A 22,966-nucleotide genomic window follows, 5' to 3' on the forward strand; every position below is an offset into this window, starting at 1 on the left:
CCAGGTGGTGCACAGGGTTTCACCAGGCCTCCTATCAAGAAAACGTAAAAGCCCAAACTATACCCAGAGGGATATCCCAACCAGCTAGTGAGTAGGCTGGATGGAAACCCTCCTGATGCTGGTCACCTTGGGCAGGCTGGGTTAGCCTGACTGGGCCTGAAAAATAACAAAAGGCTAAGCTCCTGAACTACCTCCTAACGTCACCAAACCCAGAAAGGACTGCCCACACGCTCCCGTGAGGCCAGGGAGCTGCTTAAAAAACCTCTCGTGGGGACCCTCAAAGGGAGAGGCTGCATCTGAATGGATTCCTCCCCCTTACTGACCTACACTGCTCTAGCTACAAAACAGGACTCACCCAGGGCTTACCGGTGACCGAAACTGGCTATCGGTCACATGTAGAAGAGGGGAAGCAGAACACGCCGGAGGCCCGCAACAAAGACAAGAAGGGTTATTGCTGTTGGCGATTCTACAAGGGACAGAAGAACCCGTCTGCCTAGCAAACGTCCTGTCTGCAGGTGGTAGGGGGGAGTGCTGCCTGCCGGAAGCCCTAATCTGAGACCTAAGAGAAAGGCTGCTGAAATTTGTAAGGCTTGTGACTCGTCCTGGAGGTAAACATATGGATGAGGCAGACTGGGAGGTGAATGTACCAGGATATATTCTTTTCAGAAAGGATGGAACAGGTTAAAAAAAAGGGGAGGAGGAGCAGTTTTATATGTCAGGGACAACATACAAGCTACTGAAGTGCCAAGGAAGGATTGGGCAAAAGATCCCTTGAAAAAAAAAACTAATATCTTAAGTAGATGCACTCTATAGGTCACCGTCAGAAAGGGACGAGGTAGATATAGAAATGCCAGAAAGCATCCGAGGAATTGCACACAAAGGTGGGGTGCTCTTAATGTGTATGTAGACTGGAGAGCGCCAGGCTTCCAATATCCCCCAACTAAAAGTAGGGGGATACTGGAAGCCTTTCAGGAAAACTCTCTCAAGTAACCAGTTGGGAATGACCTTTTATAGTGTATAGAATAACCGTGTAATATAACCCCCAGAAATTCCCTTTCATGGTGTATAGGATAACCGTGCAACGGAACATCAGTGACAGCTACCTGTTACAGCATGTGGGATAACAGTGATCAGCAGCCTCTGATTTTTCATCTTGATGCCCAAGTCTGGGTCTTGCATGGCAACGATGATACGCTCCATCTGAGACAGAAAAAGGGAACATAAAGAAAGAGATCTACCACAGAATAGCACAGGGTTCTCCGAAACATCACAACAAATGCAAACACCCCCCCCCCCCCCCCACACACACACACACACGCAGATGAAAAAGAAAACGGACATGCATACAAGTGCAGATGTTTGCATTTTGAACTTTCTGCATAAAATAAAATACTAAATTGGCCCATCCAGTCTGCCCAGTTCTTCCCATTGGGAGATGAGCATGTAAATTTCCACCCGTCTCCCCTCACTATGTCTTTTACCTGAACTCTCACTCTCTTTCCTACCGCTGCCCTCCATATCCGTCCCAGGCATGCTAAGAATCTGTTAAAATCCTGGCCCCCACCACCTCCCCTGGAAGTCACTTTCAGGCCTTGCCATCTTCCTCTACGATTCTTATAAGACCAATGCTAAATCCAACACCTTCCATGTCTTTTTACCAAATGTTCTGATAATCCACACAGCTACCAAAACTAGTGAAGCCAATGTCCAAAAAGGTCTCACTGAAGTCTGGGTTTTAACCACAGTCACTCCGTGCAGGTCACCCCAGGGCCTTCTTGGAAATTTGATCCAGACCCAACCATCACTGCTGTTAAGGTCATAACTGCCTCTCCATGCAGGTCACCCCAGGGCCTTCTTGGAAATTTGATCCAGACCCAACCATCACTGCTGTTAAGGTCATAACTGCCTCTCCATGCAGGTCACCCCAGGGCCTTCTTGGAAATTTGATCCAGACCCAACCATCACTGCTGTTAAGGCCATAACTGCCTCTCCATGCAGGTTACCCCAGGGCCTTCTTGGAAGACCAATGCAGTCTTCCCACTGTCATTTGGTTCACATGCAACTTCACTCTCTCCAAGAGGTGGGGGGGATCACTCCCTATCCTCCTCCACTATCTATCTCTATGGGGAGGGGGCACTCCAAAATACCTCACCCCACCCTCTGTTTTTTTATGTGCGGGGGGGGGGAGTGGGGAGGGTGGACTCCTCCAATATAAAACCCCTGAGTGTGTGTGTGTGTGTTCGGGGGGGAGGGTGGCTGAAAACCCCTTCACACGGGTCCACCCTCTCTCATTCTGCCTATTTTGAGGGGAAGGGTTGTACTCCAATATTTAGCCCCAGCTAGGCTGGCCAGGTGTTCTGCTTTGTACAGGACAGTCCTGTTATTTAAAGAAAGTATTATACATCTCGGTTATCAATCTGGACATACACCGAAAAAGAAATCTGATTGAATTTCATGCAAGTTAGTCATGGGAAGATCGAGGATTTTAAAAAGAAGGGTGCAGATGGTATAGTGTATCATCACTCCCCTACACCTTCCTCCTCCTCCCTCAAACACTCACCTATAGACTCCTCCCCCCCCCCCCGTTCTTGGATTCCCCAACTCTGCATTCCCTGACCTCCCTCTTCTGATTCTATCACCCCATTCCCAGGTCCCTCCCCATCAAGCTTCTCTCCATTTCTTGGGGCACAGTGCTATCGAGTACTGCCAGGCCAGCTGGGCGGGGATGCAGTAAATATGAGCTCTCTGCCCCCCTCAGCTGCTCTTTCCCCCATGTACTGCATGGATTCCTGTCTAATCCAGGGGAAGGGGGAGGAGGAGTGGCCACAGAGATTGGGAGAGAGGGCTTAACAGGTCCCCATGGTGTAGACCTCTGCCATTCCTGCCGCTGATCTCACTACCAGGAGGGAGAGGAGGAGGGTGGTGAAAGATCAGACTCTGGAATCCTACATCTCTCCCTCTCTCACCCAGGAAGGGGTGGGGAGATACTCTCAAGCTCCACCCACTCTGGAGAAGAGGTTTCTCCCAATACAGTGCCCCATCCATCCCACTGCCTATCTCTGGAGGGGGCACGCCCAACACAGACCTACCCACTCCCTCTGCCTGTCTCTAGAGAAGGGGTATTCCCAGTAAACAGCCCCACCCACTCTCGCTGCCTCTCTCTGGAGGGGAGGGGTACTCATATACAGCCCATCTCTGGAGGAGGTCACTTTCATACACAACCCCACCCACTTCCACTGCCTGGCTCAGGGTAGGGGAGGGGGTGAAAGGGGGAGAGGGAAGTGCTCTGATGTACAGCCCCACCCTCCTTTGTGCTCAGAAAGAGGGGCTTGGGGGCCAAAGGGGAAGCCCCAACTAGGGGAGGGAAAAGATTGACGCAGCCTCTCAGCAGAGGTAACGAGAGGGTGAGGGGGCATGCGAGGGCTGGACAGTGAGAACATATGGAAAGGGACATTGGGAAAGGGGGAGGACCAGAAGGAGAGTGGCCGGGCGGCAGAGCAGAATTCAGAGGCAAAGAGGCAGGAGGAGAGGTGAAGAGGCGCGGGCACGACCAGAGCGAAGGAGCATGACAGAGAAAGGAAAGCTACCTCCCCATCCTCCCTCGCCCACTCTATACCTCACCCTTACCCTATATCCTCCCCTACTGCCCCCTACACGCCACCTCCACCCTGCATCTCCCCCTTCCCATCCTCTGCGCTCCACCCTGTCTCCCTCTCACCTCTCCTTCTCTCTTCCATCCTCTGCACCCCCACCCTGTGTCCAGTCTCCCTCTCCTTCTCTCCTCCACCCTCTGCACCCCCACCCTGTATCTCCCCCTCCTCTCTTGCTGTATCTGGACTGCTACAGTTGTACACCAGATGGTCCTTACGTGCACGCCCTAGGCTGCTCACAGTGTTTACTTCCCTATATTATCTTAACAACTGCAAAAGAATGTTTTGCTTTATTATAATTCACGGCTGTGGCTCTCGGACGGATCAGCACTGAGGTGGGCAAGGCACCTTTCATCACCAAAACTTGCCCCAGCTTTAGCTGCTGTTCCCTCCCCTCCTCAGCATCCTCGTGAAAAGGCTGCAGAGCTGGATGCAGGGCGCCGCGGGGAACCTACCTTGGTCAGACATGGCAGCTGGCTGAGCTGGCTCCTGCCCTGATGTTGCGTGGTTATGGTCATCCCGCGGGCTCAGAGTTGGCTGCTGGAGGGATCCTCAGTTCCCAACTCCCTGCTTCTCCCAGCTCCGGAAAACTGAATGAAAACTGAATGCTGGCACAGGCTCTGCTGCTCCCTTCTGCTGCCACCCTGTGGAGTAAAGTGAGGATCCAGAGAGGCGCAGCAGCCCGGGGATTAACCCCTTCACTTCCAACTGCTTCATTAAGGGGGGCTGATTCACGCCCTTCCTCCCACACCTCCCTCCCTGCTGCTTCGGACTTCTCCTTGGCAAACAGCCTTGGAGATTTGAACTTTCCCAAATAGCAACCATCAGAAAAAGTTTATTTGGGAAATTTTACAGCAAATGAATGAACGCTTATTCACCATAGCTTGAAAAAATATATATATTCAGGGCTGGCAGGTGGCTCCATTAATGCCCTTCCCTTCCACACCTGAACCAGACCCAAGGAGTTATTCACCTCACACTTACGTGACTTTTATTCACCTCCCAGAGCCCTCCACCACACATATACTTATTCCTGCTCAGGGTAAGAGAAAATATGGACTGCCTCCCTTTATTGACTTCTATGACAGGAAATGCATCTGATCTTTTTCTTTTCCTCCCATGGAAGATCATGGGAACAGAATTCTGCAACTTTCATATTTCATTCACCTGCAATATGAAAAAATAACATCTGGCCAGTAGGGCCAATGGAAGCCCTAGATAGTCTAGGTGGCCACCTAGAGCACCACAGTTATGGGGTGCTAATGCCGCAGCATTAGCATCACCACCTTCCCGCACTCGTGGGCTTGGAAGAGGAAGTGGTGTCATGAGAACCCAGGAGCGGTTCTACAATGAGGCGGGATGAGGCGGCTGCTTCGGGCGGCAAGATTTTGAGGTGGCAGAATTGCCCCCTGAAACCTTCCTGCCACAGCTGCCTCACCCTTCATTCAGGCAAACTCGGGCGGCAGGAAAACTTGCACTGCTGGCCGCATGGAGCAGCAATAAGCTGGCGGGGTTTCCACTCCCCGCCAGCAAACGGATGATCCAGCGGCAGTGGCGTACTAAAGGGAGGTGCGGTCCGCCCCGGGTGACAGCCAGGAGTGAGGTGCCAGCCGGGAAGTCGGCAGCCACGAGCGGAACCCATCCCACTCTTGGCGGAACTAGGAGGCAGAGCCGGTGGAAGCTACAGGTCTGGAGCCAGCAACTGCATTGCCTTTTCCTCTTCCCACCTGCGCGGCCCAGAAGAGGAAGTGGTGGGGTCGGCGCGGGCGAGGAAAAAGGAAAGGCCATGCAGTCACGGCGCAAAGAAGAAGGAAAAACAGCACGTGTCCCGAGTCGCATGAAAAGGCAGCATTAGCGTGGGCAACAACGCTACTCCCCCACCCCAAGTGCAAGAAGCAGAGTCGCACCAGCCCCCATGTGGCCTCAAGAAAAATGAAGAGACTCCCATCTGTCACGTGGGCTGAAGGAGGAAGCTGCTGCTGTACTGCTGATGGGGAGCGGGGTAGGAAGTGAGAGAGAGAGTGTGTCTGTCTGGGACAATCTGACTATGTCTGTGTGCGTGTGTATGGGAGTGAGGGAGAGTGCATGTTTGTGTGTGAGAGAGAGGGAGCCTGTGAGAAAGAGAGGGGAACCAGAGATCACTGGAGGGGTGGAGAATTGACCTGTGGGGGAGACGGAAAAGTGAATCTGGGAGAGGAAGGGAGATGGAGAAGTGAATTTGGCGGGGGGGGGGATTGGAGAATTGAATCTGGGGGGAGGGTGCCAAAGAAGGTATCCATCCCAGGTGCCAAATTCTTTAGGTACACCACTATCCAGCAGCCAAAGAAGAGTCACTGCGGTGCCACCAGTGTTTTCCCTGCAGCCGGCGGCAGAAGAGGCCTTGCTGTGCAGCCAGAGTAAAGGTCCAAAATGTGTGTGTGAAAGAGACTGGACCTGTGAGAGTGAGTGCCTGTGTGTGAGACAGACTTTTGCATGTCTATGAAAGGGTGTGTGTATGCATATGAGAGGGTGGTGGTGTGTATGTGTGTGTGTATATGAAAGGGTGGGTGTGGGTGGATGTCTTTATGAAATGGTGTGTGACTGAATGAGATGGAGGGTGGGAGTATCTGTATGAGATGGTGTGTGGAGGTGACTGTGTGTGTGTGTGTGTGTGTGTATGAAAGGGCAGTGGAGTGTGTGTGTGTGTATAAATGAGAGGGTGGTGGAATGTGTATGTGAGTGTGTATAAGAGGGTGTTTGGGTGTGGGTGTGTGTGTGTGAACAGTTAACTCACAAGCGGATTGTGATCAATTGCAGGAGGACCTTGCAAGACTGGAAGATTGGGCATCCAAATGGCAGATGAAATTTAATATGGACAAGTGCAAGGTGTTGCATATAGGGAAAAATAACCCTTGTGTGGTTACACAATGTTAGGTTCCATATTAGGAGCTACCACCCAGGAAAAAGATTGAGGCGTCATAGTGGATAATACTTTGAAATCGTCGGCTCAGTGTGCTGCGGCAGTCAAAAAAGCAAACAGAATGTTGGGAATTATTAGGAAGAGAACAGTGAATAAAACAGAATGGGGTAGATTTTCACAGGGTTACGCACGTAACCCCCGAAAACCTACCCCAACCCCCCCCCCCCCCCCTGCGTGCGCCAAGCCTATCTTGCATAGGCTCAGCGGCTCGCGCAAGCCCCGGGACGCACGTAAGTCCTGGGGCTTTCCTGGGGGGGCGTGTCGCAGCGGCACATCATCCGGGGGCATTCTGGGGGCGGGGTCACGGGCGTGGTTCCGGCCCAGGGGCGTTCCGGGGGGGGGGGGGCATGGCCGCAGCCTCCGGACCAGCCCCCGGACCGGAACATGGCGCGCCAGCAGCCGGCCCGAGCAGGCGTAACTTCTGGAATAAAGGTAGGGGGGGTTTAGATAGGGCTGGGGGGTGGGTTAGGGAGGGGAAGGGAGGGGAGGGGAAGTGGGGGGAGGTGGAAGGAAAGTTCCCTCCGAGGCCGCTCCGATTTCGGAGCGGCCTCAGAGGGAACGGGGGCCAGCTGCACGGCTCGGCGCACGCAGGCTGCCGATTTTGCTCAGCCTTGAGCATGCCAATCCCGGATTTTAACAAATACACGCGGCTACTCGCATATCTATTAAAGTCCCACGTAATTTTGTAAAATCTACCCCAAAATGTCATAATGCCTCCGTATCTCTCCCTGATGAGACCGCACCTTGAATACTGTGTACAATTCTGAAAAATCTCAAAAAAGATATAGTTGCGATGGAGAAGGGCAACCAAAATGATAAAAGGGGATGGAACAGCTCCCCTATGAGAAAGGCTAAAGAGGTTAGGGCTGTTCAGCTTGAAGAAGAGACGGCTGAGGGGGGATATAATAGAGGTCTTTACATCATGAGAGATCTAGAATGGGTAGATGTGAATCGGTTATTTACTCTTTTGGATAATAGAAGGACTAGGGGCATTCTATGAAGTTAGGAAGTAACACATTTAAAACTAATCGGAGAAAACTCTTTTTCACTCAACGCACAATTAAGCTCTGGAATTTGCTGCCAGAGGATGTGGTTAGTGCAGTTAGTGTAGCTGGGTTTAAAAAAGGTTTGGATAAGTTCTTGGAGGAGAAGTCCATTAACTGCTATTAATCATGTTGACTTAAGGAATAGCCACTGCTATTACTGGCATTAGTAGCTTGGGATCTACTTAGTGTTTGGGTACTTGCCAGGTACTTGTAGCCTAGATTGGTCACTGCTCGAAACAAGATGCTGGGCTTGATGGACCCTTGGTCTGATCCTGTATGGCAATTTCTTATGTTCTTCCACTTCAGGGAGAAGAGTTAGTGAAAGAGTGTGTGAACATGGCATGAAAGAGCAGATATGTGAGTGAGCATGTGCAAGTGAGAGGATGTGAGGGGGTGAGTAAATGAAGTTACTGGGTAATACATTTATAACTAACAAGAGAAAATATTGTTTTACTCAACCCATAAAGCAGCTCTGGAATTTGTTGTCAGAGGATGTGGTGAAAGCTATTAGTGTAGCTGTATTTGGACAAGTTCCTGGACGAAAAGTCCGTACACCATTATTAAGGTAGAGTTGCAGAAATCCACTGCATTTTCTTGGGATAAGCAGCTAGGAATCTATCTACCCTTTGGGATCCTGTCAGGTACCTTTGACCTGGATTGGCCACTGTTGGAAGCAGGGTACTGGGCTTGATGGACCTTTAGTATGTCCCAGTGTGGTAAGCCTTACATTTTTATGTTCTAAAGGAGTGTATGTGAAATCAGCATTTGTTTGAGAGGGAAAGACAGAGAGCATATTTATTTATTTATTTTAACATTTTTCTATACCGTCGTTTGGTGGGAACCGTCACAACGGTTTACATTAAGGCACATAAAAAGAAGCTAATGTATCTTAAGTTACATAGGTGCCATTTGAGGGTGGGTAACATGGTTTGTAAATAATATTAATTGGTAAGTGTAATGATTCATTTCCAAGTCACATTGTAACAGATTAGGTTACTAGAATACCTTTAACATTGTACTTTAACTCTTTTGCTGAGCTTTAAAGAATGAAACTTAATCTGCTTAAAAGTTACACACATATTGTTTTTGGTTATGTGTTTGTTGTTCAATTGTTTGTAGTTCAATTGTTTGTACCTGCTTTCCCTTGAGTACTATTCTCCTTTCTCTTTTTGGTAAGCTAGTTTAAAAAGCCAGGTTTTTAGATTTTTTCTAAAGGTTTTGTTGTTGCTTTGTAGTCTCAACTCTGTGGGCATGGTGTTCCAAAGTATGGGTCCTGCCAAGGATAGAGCTCTTTCTCTTACTTGAGTGAGTCTGGCTGTTTTGATTGATGGAATAGTGAGGAGTGCTTTGTTGGCTGATCTCAGATTCCAATTTGGGACGTGTACACGAAGGGCTGTGTTCAGCCAATCTGCATTTTCATTATGTATTAATTTATGTATGGTGCATAGTGTGTTTTGTACTGAATTCTTTGTTCAATGGGTAGCCAGTGTAATTCTGCCAGGGTTTCTGTGATGTGTTCTCTTTTGCTTTTGCCGGTTAAGATTCTGGCCGCTGTGTTTTGTAATATCTGTAGTGGTCTTAGTGACGTGTGTGGTAGGCCTAGCAGAAGGGTGTTACAGTAATCGGTACTTGCAAAGATCAGCGCTTGGAGTACTGATCGGAAGTTGGCGGTTGTTAGGAGAGGTTTAAGTCTTTTCAGCACCATTAGTTTAGCGTATCCTTCCTTTACTTTTAGAGATATATGTTGTTTTAAGTTTAGTTCTGCGACGATGTGAGTGAGTAAGGGTGTGAGGGTGTGCCTGTGAGTGAGAGGGTATGTGTGTATGAGAGAGAGGAGAAAATTTGTGTGCAGCAATCACCTCAGCCCTCCAACCTCCGGTTAATTCACAACAATCTTAGGGCACCTGGAAATCAAAGGTTCTTTGGTATGGTGAGTGGGAAATTTCCTTTATCCTTATTAGTTTTAATTATTGGGTGTTATCTGATGTGTCTGCTGTTTTGAAATATTTTATTGGAAGATTTGAAAAAATATTTTATGTTTTTTTATTAAAATCCTGTGTTTAACTTTCAGAGCCTCAGAAGGGCAGCGCAGTGGTATCTCCTAAATCATCCACTAAGATCAAGCGAAAGGTTTCATCTGGCCATCCTTTCCATGAGGGAGTTGAAAGTGGGCAGGTCCAGAGAAAGATCTTTTACCAGGCAGTCTCCCTGATAAGGGACATTAGTGACTTTCTTCAGAGAAGGTTGCTATATTTTGGAGATTTTTTTTTTTGAGGAATTTTGCCCACCATTCCTGCCTGGGATAAGGAGCTTAGGAATGTGTGTGTTGCTGCCTGTGGGACCTTCTGCCTGAGAAGACCCTTGGAACATCGGAGGAGAGTCCGGAGACCCCCAGGGCCCTCTACTGGTTGTCTGGCTTCCACCACTGGGAAGGAAGGGTTCTCCTAACGTCAGTCAAACGGAGGGGCACTCACGTGGAGGACCAGGGCGGAGACCTTTATTCGCACCCGGGTTTGGCTTTTGAAGATTGCATGAAAGGATTCCTGAGACTGACTTTGAAGATTTGTTACAGTAAAGCTTTGTTTTGGAACATCCCACGCGAGTGTCCTGTGAGTCCTTGATACTGGGGCAGAGACCGTGTGGAAAAAAATCATCAAACTCTGATTATACCCAAGGGACAGCGAGAGAGACACCGAGATTCCTCCTGTAAGCCTTGGACCCTGGAGTTTCAGCTTCCCCACCCCCCGCTGGAGAATCCATGCCCCTGGACTGTTCTGAGACTATGGGGCAAATATTAAAAGCGTTGCTCACACTAAAAGGCCCATATACACGATTACCTGGACCGTGCGTGAGCGAAGCACATTTTAAAAAGCTGCTAATTACATGCGGATATGCGCGTGATTGAGCAGAGTATAGAAAAAGGGCGGGGCCTGGGCATTCCGGAGTGGGGCCAACGGTCACCTGTGAAAAATCATATTTTGAAACCGACAGCCACATGCTGCGCCTTGTTAGCCGCGTATATTTACTGCTGCTCCTGATGAGGTGTAAGCCTAAAAGAAATCTCTTTTCAGGCCTAACCCGACAGGGTCAACTGGGGAGAGTGCAGGCTGAAGAACCAGAGGGCTCGGGGATGACCTCAAGACAGACTGGGCAAATCGGTGGACCAGCTGAGAAAACCGGGAATGTCCTTCACATGAGCACGTTTTAAAATCCGCTTACCTGCGTGCTTTAAGTTAAAGCCCACAAAGTCCTAAGGAAGATATGCGAAGTATATTTGCTCAAGTAACAGCTTAAAAATTAGGTGCACACAAAAATGCAGGAGGCACATTTTAAATCATACGCGCGCACAAGTGTGTGCGTGATTTAAAATTCCAACGTATGCCTGCTCACGCGCTTGTTTTAAAAGTTACCATCCCTGCGAGGACTCAGCCCCGGGACTGAGTGTGTCTTCTGCCCCTATTTGGGCTCTAACACCTGAAGCAGGGGACTGCATAAAGAATATGTAAATGTGTAGGCAGTGGTTACTAAATCCTCACAGTGTTTATCTGGTAGGGTCAGAATGAGCAGAGCGTGCTCCGAGTTGAAGAAGCTGAAGAGAGATTGGAGCCCACCTGCACAGGTTTAGCTGAGTTTCCAGCCTATGGAAGTATGGTCTTTGCTTCAATGTTATGTTCTGGAACTTGGTGTTTGTTTCCAATAAAACTATATATAACAAAAAAAAAAAGTTGCTAATTAGGTCACCTCCCCCAGCTCCTCATGAGGACATTAAAAAGTCCTGGGATAGGAGGCAGTGTTCTATTGGGCATCGGGAGCTGGTTAAAAGGTAGAAAACCGATCACGAGGAGGGGGAGGGACAGAGTGAACGGGGCTGTGGCTTCCTTCCTTCTCCACCCCATCCCAACCTTCCCTCCTCCTTCTCCTCCACCCCCATTTATTTATTTTAGTTTTTAAATTTTATAACCCGCAAAATCCCCATCCCTAAGTCTTCCCTCTTTCCTCCTTCTCTTTCACCCCATCCCAATACTCCTGTTTCCCATCTTCCCCTTCCCGATCCTTCCTCTTCCATCCCACTCCTGAACCCTCTTTTCTCCCCTCCCTCCTTTACTTACATCCCCTTTCCTTATCCTCCCTGAGTTCCTCTCCTTCTGTCCTCCTCCATCCCTTATCTGTCTTCATGCCCTGCCTAAGATTCCTTCTTCATGTCCCTCCTGTGTGATCGCCTCTCTTCCTATTCCCAGATCCTTTACCCTCCTTCCTCCCCAGACTTAATGTATGTAAAGAGAATGATAGTTGGGGGCGGAGTTGGGAATAATTTGCATGGCCCCACCCAGCCAAAAAAAAAAGTGTTCCACTGCCCCTGGAGTAAGTGAACATGTAGACAAAAAGTGCATTTTTGAAGGCATTTGACAAAGTCCCTCATGAGAGACCCCTCAAGAAAGTGGAAACTCATGGGATTGGAAGCAGTGTCCTATTGTGGATTGGTAACTGAATAAAAGACAGGAAACAGAGGGTAGGACTAAATGGTCAGGTTCCCAAATGGAGAAAGGCTATTAGTGGACTGCCCCAGGGGGTCTATATTGGGACCTGTGCTACTTAGCATGGTCATAAATGATCTGAAGAAAGGAACAAGTGAAGTGACCAAATTTGCAGGTGACATTAACTTGTTTTGAGTTGTTAAAATGGCAGCAGATTGTGAAGATCTGCAGATGGACCTTGTGAAACTGGAGACTAGGCTTCTAAATGACAGCTGTGGACAAGCGCAAAGTAATGCACGTAGGGAAAAAGAATCCCATCTGGAAGAGTACGATGGTTCTGTGTTACGTGGCACCACCCAGGAAAAGGACCTCGGAGTTCTTAATACGTTGACATCTTCAGCTCAGTGTGCGATGGCGGTCAAAAAGGCAAACAGAATATTAGGAATTATTTGGAAAGAAACAGAGAACAAAACTGAGAATATCATAATGCCCTTGTATAGATCCATGATGCAGACTGCACCTTGAGTACTGTACGCTATTCTGGTTGCCCCATCGCAAAAAAAGACATAGTGGACATGGAAATGGTACAGAGAAGAGCGACAAAACATGATAAAGGGAATGAAAACGCTCCCTTATGGAGAAAGGCTAGATAATGACTTTTTAGCTTGGAGAAGAGATGACTGAGGGGGGGGGGATATGATTGAAATTTATAAAATCATGAGTGGGGTGAAATGTGTAAATAGGGAATGCTTATTTACCCTTCAAACAGCACTAGGACTAGGGGATACTCCATGAAACTAGCAACTGGCAGATTTAAAACAAACTGTAAGAAGCATTTTTTCACTCAGCACACAATCAAGCTATGGAATTTATTGCTGGAGGACATGGTCAAGGCAACTTACATAGTGGGGCTCAAACAAGGAGATCCATAACCAGTTATTAACCAAGGAGATGTGGAAAAGCCATCACTTATTCCTGGGAATGAAATGTAATAAATGGATCAACTATTGGGGATCCAACGAGAACGTGTAATCTCGACTGGCCATTGTTGGAGACAGGATGCTGGGCTTGATGGATCTTGGTCTGACCCTGCATCGCACTTCTTAGGTTCTTAATTATTTCTGCCCACACCAGGGCTGCGGTCAGCCACAATCCCCCTCCCTCAATCAGCACAGACTTGACTGGATCAGTGCCTCTCTCCTGCTTTCACCCTGAATGCCAGCCCCGTGCAAACACACTCCAGGCTCAGGCAGTGACCTAGTCTTGCTCCCATTGCAGGTCCATGTATGGAGCTGCATTCAGAGAATGACATCACTATAGAATCATACACAGAGCCGCATTCTAAGAGTAATGTCATTGCAAATCCATACAAGGACCCACATTCTGAGAGCAACATCACTGCTTTTTCAGGACAGACAAAATCAGCATATTATTCTAACAGGCACTCTGCGATACTTCATCTTAAATGTGCCGATTTGCCCAGGAAAAGGAAGACGCAGACCTCAGACCCCATAGAAAACACCTCAGTCTGCTCAGAGCTGACCCTGTATCCCAACACTTTTCCAGAAACTGAAGCCCAAGGAGCAAAGAAGGAAGCACATTGTTTGGGTTTCAGACGGAATTTATTTTCCAACCAATTTGGAGAAAATTGTACACTGGAATTTTGAAGGAAGATGATTTAGTATCCAAAATCAGATTTAGATTTTTTGAACTTTAAGGGTGCATCAAGAATGGGGGTCAGCCCTGTCCTAGCTTTACATTTTGGACCTGTTATTGTTGTTTCCGGAACCTTCCAACACCTCCAACTAAATCAAACAAAAAAATCAGTTATAAGAATGGAAACAAGCAAGCAGAATGGGCAAGATGGACACTTCTGACATTGCTAGGAATGTTCAAACTCATTTCAGTATTCACTTCTGCAGAGGAATAATCTCAAACTTATCTCCAAAAAAGGAAAGCAAAAGACCCTGATTCATTACCATTACTACAACTTATCATTTTTAAAGTGCCACTAGATATAACGAAGCGTAAAAGTTTGTGATTGTGAGATCCTCTTAAATCAGTTAATTGATAGAGATGTGCAGCGATACTGCACTTTGGTTCGGGCTTCGTTTTCAGCCCACCGCAGGAAATTTCGTTATTCCAGTGATTCGGGCTTTTTTTTTTTCAGGGGAAGGCGATTTTTGGGTTAGTGCATGCTAACTCCCGTTGGTGTGCACTAACATTTTAAAGTTAGCGCACACTAACCCGAAAAACAAATTTTTCTGAAATTTCAGAAAAATTGTGTTTGTTTTTCAGGTCCTCCGAACCAGGGCGAATTAGTCAATTTCATTGAAATTGTCTAATTCATAAGAACATATGAAATTGCCATGCTGGGTCAGACCAAGGGCCATCAAGCCCAGCATCCTGTTTCTAACAGAGGCCAAACCAGGCCACAAGAACCTGGCAATTACCCAAACACTAAGAAGATCCCATGCTACTGATGCAATTAATAGCAGTGGTTATTCCCTAAGTAAACTTGATTAATAGCATTTAATGGACTTCTCCTCCAAGAACTTATCCAAATCGTTTTTGAACCCAGCTACACTAACTGCACTAACCACATCCTCTGGCAACAAATTCCAGAGCTTAATTGTGCGTTGAGTGAAAAATAATTTTCTCTGATTAGTCTTAAATGTGCTATTTGCTAACTTCATGGAATGCCCCCTACTCCTTATATTATTTGAAAGTGTAAATAACCGATTCACATCTACCCGTTCTTGACCTCTCATGATCTTAAAGACCTCTATCATATCCCCCCTCAGCCGTCTCTTCTCCAAGCTGAACAGCCCTAACCTCTTCAGTCCTCATAGTGGAGCTGTTCCATTCCCCTTATCATTTTGGTCGCCCTTCTCTGTATCTTCTCCATCGCAGCTGTATCTTTTTTGAGATGCGGCGACCAGAACTGTACACGTCCAAAACAAATGCACATCCCTATTAATTGTATTTTTTTAGGAGCCAGTGTGCACAGGTCTGAGGCAAGGAGTCATGAACTGCAATACACACCGGTAGCACACATTCCAGTGGGAGCACTGAGAGGAGAGGATCACCTTGCTGGTGGCTGAAAGGAATCAGTAAGTTTTTGTTTGAGACATTGTCTTTTTCAAACGTATTGGGGCAAAGTTAACTATTTGGGAATATTATTTAGTGTGTTTGTATGTTTGTGCTTTTAATAGTCAGTAAGGCAGCGAATAAACAAGTTAGACTGTATTTTTCAATGGTCAGTCAGTAAGGCAGCTAGTAAGCAGTAGTTAGTGTGTTTATTTTTAAAAGTCTATAAGGCAACTAGTAAGCAGAACTGAGTGTTTGTATTTAAAAAAATTTAAAAAAATTAGCCAGAAGCTAGAAATAAGCTAGGAGCAGTGTATACCTAAGTAAAAAGCTTGAAAAGGTTCAGTTCAGTTACTCACCTTGGAAAGGTGTTGAGGTAGTGTGATTTGGTACCAACATTTGATAATCAAGAGAGCAGTGAGTCACTCTGGCTGACTAACTGAAGTTAGACTGTTTGGATTTCCCAACCCTCCCACCCCTTGCCCAACCACCCCTAGCTCATCCTTTAATTTATAGGCAGGTGCCACTTTCACAAAAAAAAAAAAAAACAACAAAAAACAACTTTATTGAGAGTTTGATCAGTCCCTTGTAGGCCACTACCAGACATATAGTGAATTCACTAATACATTTAAAGGACGTTAATTAGACACTTTCCTACTCCCATAGAAACCTAAAACTTAACTAGGAACTGAACAAAATTGAGATGAAGGCAACAGCCCAGCAAGAAGAGGGGGGCTTCCCAGTCTTTTGCATTGAGTGTCACATGTATGATTTTTTACCTGCCAGTGAGAAGTTATACATGTGCATGTGATGCAAAGAGCTTCTGGCTCTCAGAGAATGAGTCCGATCTCTGGAGGCTAGAGTGGCAGACCTGGAGGAACTGAAGCAGACAGAGAGGTATATAGATGAGACCTTTAGGGACATAGTAGCCAAGTCCCAACTTCAGACTGGCAGCCCTGGTGCTGCCTTGGAGGAAGAAGGTCTCATGATTGGAGAGCATCAACCGGGTGCAGCAGCAAAGGATCCTGTAGCAAGGACCTGCTCTCCAGGTGATGCATTGTCCTTTCGCACCAAGGATATATCCCCAACGCCTACTGCCCAGGAGGGAAGGGTTAGGTCAGCCTTCATAGTTGGTGATTCGATTATTAGGAATGTAGATAGCTGGGTGGCTGATGGGCGTGAGGATCACCTGGTAACATGCCTACCTGGTGCAAAGGTGGCGGACCTCACGCGTCACCTAGATAGGATTTTAGACAGTGCTGGGGAGGAGCAGGCTGTCTTGGTACATGTGGGCACCAACGACATGGTAAAATGTGGGAGGGAAGTTCTGGAAGCCAAATTTAGGCTCTTAGGTAGAAAGCTTAAATCCAGAACCTCCAGGGTAGCATTCTCTGAAATGCTCCCTGTTCCACGCGCAGGTCACCAGAGGCAGGCAGAGCTCCGGAATCTCAATGCGTGGATGAGACGATGGTGCAAGGAAGAGGGATTCAGTTTTGTTAGGAACTGGGGAACCTTTTGGGGAAGGGGGAGTCTCTTCCGAAGGGATTGGCTCCACCTTAACCAGGGTGGAACCAGACTGCTGGCGCTAACCTTTAAAAGGAGATAGAGCAGCTTTTAAACTAGAACAAAGGGGAAAGGCGACAGTCGCTCAGCAGTTCATAGTTCGGAGAGAGGAGTATACCACCAATCACCTGGTCAAGATGGTGAGACAGACAGTGAAATGCTAAGAGAAATTAGGGAAGCTAACCAAATTGGTAGTGTGGTGATAATGGGAGACTTCAATTATTGACTGGGTAAATGTATCAATCGGAACACGCTAGAGAGATAACATTCCTGGATGGAATAAATGATAGCTTTATGGAGCAATTGGTTCAGGAACCAACGAGAGAGGGAGCAATTTTAGATCTAATTCTCAGTGGAGCACAGGATTTGATGAGAGAGGTAACGGTGGTGGGGCCACTTGGCAATAGTGATCATAATATGATCAAATTTGAATTAATGACTGAAAGAGGAATAGTAATCCACGGCTCTCGTGCTAAACTTTCAAAAGGGAAACTTTGGTAAAATGAGATAAATTGTTAGAAAAAACCTGAAAGGAGCAGCTACAAAAGTAAAAAGTGTGCAAGAGGCGTGGTCATTGTTAAAAAATACCATTCTAGAAGCACAGTCCAGATGTATTCCACACATTAAGAAAGGTGGAAAGAAGGCAAAACGATTACTGGCATGGTTAAAAGGGAGGTGAAAGAAGCTATTTTAGCCAAAAGATCTTCATTCAAAAATTGGAAGAAGGATCCAACAGAAGAAAATAGGATAATGCATAAACGTTGGCAAGTTAAATGTAAGACATTGATAAGACAGGCTAGTAGAGAATTTGAAAAGAAGTTGGCCGTAGAGGCAAAAACTCACAGTAAAAACTTTTTAAAATATATCTGAAGCAGAAAGCCTGTGAGGGAGTCAGTTGGACTGTTAGATGATCGAGGGGTTAAAGGGGCACTTAGAGAAGATAAGGCCATCGAGGAAAGATTAAATGATTTCTTTGCTTCGGTGTTTACTGAAGAGGATGTTGGGGGAGGTACCTGTACTGGAGAAGGTTTTCATGGGTAATGATTCAGAGGGACTGAATCAAATCACAGTGAACCTAGAAGATGTGGTAGACCTGATTGACAAACTGAAGAGTAGTAAATCACCTGGACCAGATGGTATACACCCCAGAGTTCTGAAGGAACTAAAAAATGAAATTTCAGACCTATTAGTAAAAATTTGTAACCTATCATTAAAATCATCCATTGTATCTGAAGACTGGAAGATAGCAAATGTAACCCCAATATATAAAAAGGGCTCCGGGGCGATCCGGGAAACTACAGACCGGTTAGCCTGATTTCAGTGCCAGGAAAATAGTGGAAAGTGTTCTAAACATCAGAATCACAGAACATATAGAAATACATGGTTTAATGGAACAAAGTCAGCATGGCTTTACCCAAGGCAAGTCTTGCCTCACAAATCTGCTTCACTTTTTTGAAGGAGTTAATAAACATGTGGATAAAGGTGAACCGGTAGATATAGTATACTTGGATTTTCAGAAGGCATTTGACAAAGTTCCTCATGAGAGGCTTCTAGGAAAAGTAAAAAGTCATGGGATAGGTGGTGATGTCCTTTCGTGGATTGCAAACTGGCTAAAAGACAGGAAACAGAGAGTAGGATTAAATGGACAATTTTCTCAGTGGAAGGGAGTGGGCAGTGGAGTGCCTCAGGGATCTGTATTGGGACCTTTACTTTTCAATATATTTATAAATGATCTGGAAAGAAATATGACGAGTGAGATAATCAAATTTGCAGATGATTTGCAGATGATACCAAATTGTTTGGTATCATCAATTGTTTGCAGATGATACCAAATTGTTCACAAGCAGATTGTGATAAATTGCAGGAAGATCTTGTGAGACTGAAAAATTGGGCATCAAAATGGCAGATGAAATTTAATGTGGATAAGTGCAAGGTGATGGATATAGGGGAAAAATAACCAGTGCTATAGTTGTTGCGGTCTCTACCGCTTCCCTCCGCTTAGGGCTAAAACCCGCCTACCTCCGCTTCAGGAATCTCGCGTTCTGCCCACTCTGGACCCCGGGGGCTTCTCTCACTCCACGTGGCGGCCGCCATTACGTGCCTGCTTCTCGTCAGTCTCGCGCGCAAGGACGCCCGTCTTGAGCGCTCAACTCCCGGAAGCCTGGCCCCGCCCGTGCTGCTGACGTCACGCCCCAAGCCCCGATATAACCGGCGCTCAAACTCTCTCTCATCGCCTTGCAACGAGGTTCACAACTCCATAGTTGTTCTTAGTTGCGTTCCTGGTGATCTCCACGTTTCCTGCTTCTGACTCCGGTCTGCTTCCGACTCTGCTTCAGCCTGCTGCATGCCTCTGACCCCGGTTTGCCTCTGACTCCGCTTCTGCCTGCGGCCTGCCTCTGACCCCGGTTTGCCTCTGACTCCGCTTCAGCCTGCTGCCTGCCTCTGACCCCGGTTTGCCTCTGACTCCGCTTCTGCCTGCGGCCTGCCTCTGACCCCGGTTTGCCTCTGACTCCGCTTCAGCCTGCTGCATGCCTCTGACCCCGGTTTGCCTCTGACTCCGCTTCTGCCTGCGGCCTGCCTCTGACCCCGGTTTGCCTCTGACTCCGCTTCAGCCTGCTGCCTGCCTCTGACCCCGGTTTGCCTCTGACTCCGCTTCTGCCTGCGGCCTGCCTCTGACCCCGGTTTGCCTCTGACTCCGCTTCAGCCTGCTGCATGCCTCTGACCCCGGTTTGCCTCTGACTCCGCTTCTGCCTGCGGCCTGCCTCTGACCCCGGTTTGCCTCTGACTCCGCTTCAGCCTACAGCCTGCTTCAGCCACCGGTTTGCTACAGACTCCGCTGCCGCCCGCTGCCCTGCCTTCAGCCCTGTACAGCCGGTCCCTTGCTTCCCGGGTACCTTGGACTTCCTATCCTTCCTGTTTGCTCTAGTCCCGGTATAAAACTCTCTCAGTCCCTGGACTTTCTGCCTCTATTCCAAGTCCCGAGGTCCCAGCGCCCTACGGGCTCCTCCCGGGGAGATCCTGGTTCCCAGGTGAACACCTCCTGCTTGTGGCTCCGCCTCCCGGCCTACCCTGTCACCCTAGGTGGGCCAGCCCAAGGGTCCACTATCTCGCCAGCAGTGTCCAACTGCAACAATAGTTACACAACGTTAGGTTCCATATTAGGTGCTACCACCCAAGAAAGAGATCTAGGCGTCATAGTGGACACATTGAAATCATCAGCTGCGGCAGTCAAAAAAGCAAACAGAATGTTGGGAATTATTAGAAAGGGAATGGTGAATAAAACGGAAAATGTCATAATGCCTCTGTATCGCTCCATGGTGAGACCGCACCTCAAAAAAGATATAATTGCAATGGAAAAGGTACAGAGAAGGGTGACCAAAATGATAAAGGGGATGGAACAGCTCCCCTATGAGGAAAGGCTGAAGAGGTTAGGGCTGTTCAGCTTGGAGAAGAGACGCTGAGGGGGATATGATAGAGATCTTTAAGATCATGAGAGGTCTTGAACAAGTAGATGTGAATCGGTTATTTGCACTTTCAGATAATAGAAGGACTAAAGGGCATTCCATGAAGTTAGCAAGTAGCACATTTAAGACTAATCAGAGAGAATTCTTTTTCACTCAACACACAATTAAACTCTGGAATTTGTTGCCAGAGGATGTGAATAGTGCAGTTAGTATAGCTGTGTTTAAAAAAGGATTGGATAAGTTCTTGGAGAAGTCCAATACCTGCTATTAATTAAGTTGACTTAGATAATAACCACCATTACCTGTTATTAATTAAGTTGACTTGGATAATAACCACTGCTACTACTAGCAACAGTAACATGGAATAGACTTACTTTTTGGGTACTTGCCAGGTTCTTATGGCCTGGATTGGCCACTGTTGGAAACAGGATGCTGGGCTTGATGGACCCTTGGTCTGACCCAGTATGGCATGTTCTTATGTAGCAACATTTACACCTTAGAAAGCACCCGTGGATTTTAGATTTGTAATGATTTATAAGAAATAGCATTTTTAAATGTCAACAAGTGTCACAGAGCAAGGTTAGCTACACATCTACATTCAGACTCTTACCGGGATGACCTCCATGTTCATTTGGTCCTCTTTTCTAAGCTGACGACGCCTGCTCTGATCATTAAAAAAAAAAAACCTGGAAAACTGAAGCATTTTGCATAAAAAGGTGGTGTTGCAAACAAAGGTTGTTAAAAATCACAGGGACTATGAAGATTAATAAAATATTAGATCACTAAGAGATTGAAAGTGACACTAGGGCCTGGCACCGATATTCAGCACTAGCCACATAATCTTAGCCAGGTTGGAGAAACGCTGTCCTAAAGTTGGCCAGGTACATTCAGCAGAACATTTATCTGGATATGTTTCACTGAATATCTGGATAAATCTCTGTGCTTGCTGTGTTAGTCCACTTGGATACATGGAATTAAGAGTCAAAAACAAGTTGGAGATTGGGGCAGCGGAAGACCTTTTTTGGTTGGGGGGGGGGGGGTGGCAAATAAGCTCTTGCCCCAGCTCTGCTCCCAACTCAGCCCAGGCTCTGCCCATGTTCCCACTGCCAAATTTTTACTTTACATTTATAGTTAATGCCATTCTATCTTACATACATTCTTTGCATAAATCATGGAGTACAATTATTCATTCCAATTAAATGCTTAATGCTAGAAAACCAGACATAGAAACATAGAAATGATGGCAGAAAAAGACCAATCGGCCCATCCAGTCTGCCCAGCAAGTTCCCACACTTATTTTCCCATACTTATCTGTTTCACCAACCACCAAGTTCAGGGTCCTTGTTGATAACTGTTTGATTCGAATTTCCTGCCATCCCCTGTCATTGAAGCAGAGGGTAATGTTGGAGTTACATCAAAGGTGAGCCTAAGGCTTAATGGTTAAGGGTAGTAACTGCCACATCAAGGAAGGTACCCCGATGCTTGTTTACCCAGACTGCACAGATCAATGCCTTGTTGGATGTTGTCTGAATGTAAATCCTGTTTTACAAATTTCCCCCTGCCGTTGAAGCAGAGAGCATCGCTGTATATATATTCAAAGTGATGTATCAGGCTTAATTGGTTTAGGGTAGTAACCGCTGTAATAAGCAAGCCATCCCCATGCTTATTTGTTTACCCAGATTGTGAAGTTCTGTCCTTGTTGGTTGTTGTCTGAATGCAAATCATCTTTTCCACATTTCCCCCTGATAGAAAAGGAGAAAAACAACAAAAAACAGTACAAACCAGGCTGCTACACATCCCTGCACAGAAACTACACACTAGCAGAATGCCTTACCTCGGCCACACATGCAGAACATAGACAGACCCTCACCAAATACAGAATAAAGAGACCATAATGTATAAACAGAAACGTGCAGACAAAAACTGAACTAGATACCGCATACAGTGCGGTGCAACAATGGAAAAATAGAAATATCAACATGCCTCAAAAACCATCAAACAACATTATGAACTATAACACATAAATCATAATAGTAAAAACATACTGAGAAAAACATTTTCAAAACAGCTGATAAATAGAGCATTCAATAATTAAACTCAGATAAAAAGGTTTAAAAAGTTCTCAAAAATCAATGAATTAGTTCTAAAGACTAAGAGTATACATATCACCTAACACCCAATGAAAAAAAGCTAATAAGGATCTAAGAGATTTGCTGCTCTCCATACCTGGGAACTTTTGATTTCCAGTAACCTGTAGATTGTCATAGATTAGTTGGGGGAGGAGAGGGGTGCAGAAACTTTGCCCTCTCTCGCCCATATATACACACTAACACACACATGTTCATTCTCTCATACTTACATGCTCTCACACACACTCACACACACACACACTTTTCCCCCTCTGGAATCCACAAGTTGCAGCAGCAGCCTCCACCTTCAGCCCACGCAGCCAATTGGACTACTCCTCCTTCCTCTCGGGGCATGGGCCAGTGCTGCTCCTGCTTCTTTCTTCTGGCCACTTGGATCAGTGCTACTCCTGACCCTAGTCTCTCATTCATCCCCCCTTCCCTCTCACTCATTCATTCTCTCCTTCCCTCGTCTCATCCCTTTCTTTTCCTTCTCTCCCTTTTTACCCCTTCCCTCACCCATTCCTCCCCCTCACCCTTCCCTCATGCACGTCTCACCCCTTTCCTTCCCTCCTACCCCCTTTCCTCTCACT

At 46.8% G+C, this 22,966-nt stretch overlaps 1 protein-coding gene across 3 annotated transcripts in view; it reads right to left on the reverse strand.

Moving 5' to 3' along the window:
• The window catches only part of RGS11 (regulator of G protein signaling 11), a 169,234-nt gene extending 164,996 nt beyond the window's left edge, over positions 1-4,238 (reverse strand). For all 3 annotated transcript variants that reach the window (XM_029577311.1, XM_029577313.1, XM_029577310.1), the window contains exons 1-2: positions 4,106-4,238; positions 1,104-1,200 (exon numbers count right to left, since the gene is read on the reverse strand). In XM_029577311.1, the coding sequence (XP_029433171.1) occupies positions 1,104-1,200; positions 4,106-4,168 (160 nt within the window). In that variant the 5' untranslated portion in view covers positions 4,169-4,238. The remainder of the gene's footprint in view (positions 1-1,103; positions 1,201-4,105) is intronic.
• Positions 4,239-22,966: the final 18,728 nt, after the last annotated feature.

The sequence above is a fragment of the Rhinatrema bivittatum genome, chromosome 14, assembly GCF_901001135.1.
Source record: "Rhinatrema bivittatum chromosome 14, aRhiBiv1.1, whole genome shotgun sequence".
Classification (NCBI taxonomy): domain Eukaryota; kingdom Metazoa; phylum Chordata; class Amphibia; order Gymnophiona; family Rhinatrematidae; genus Rhinatrema; species Rhinatrema bivittatum.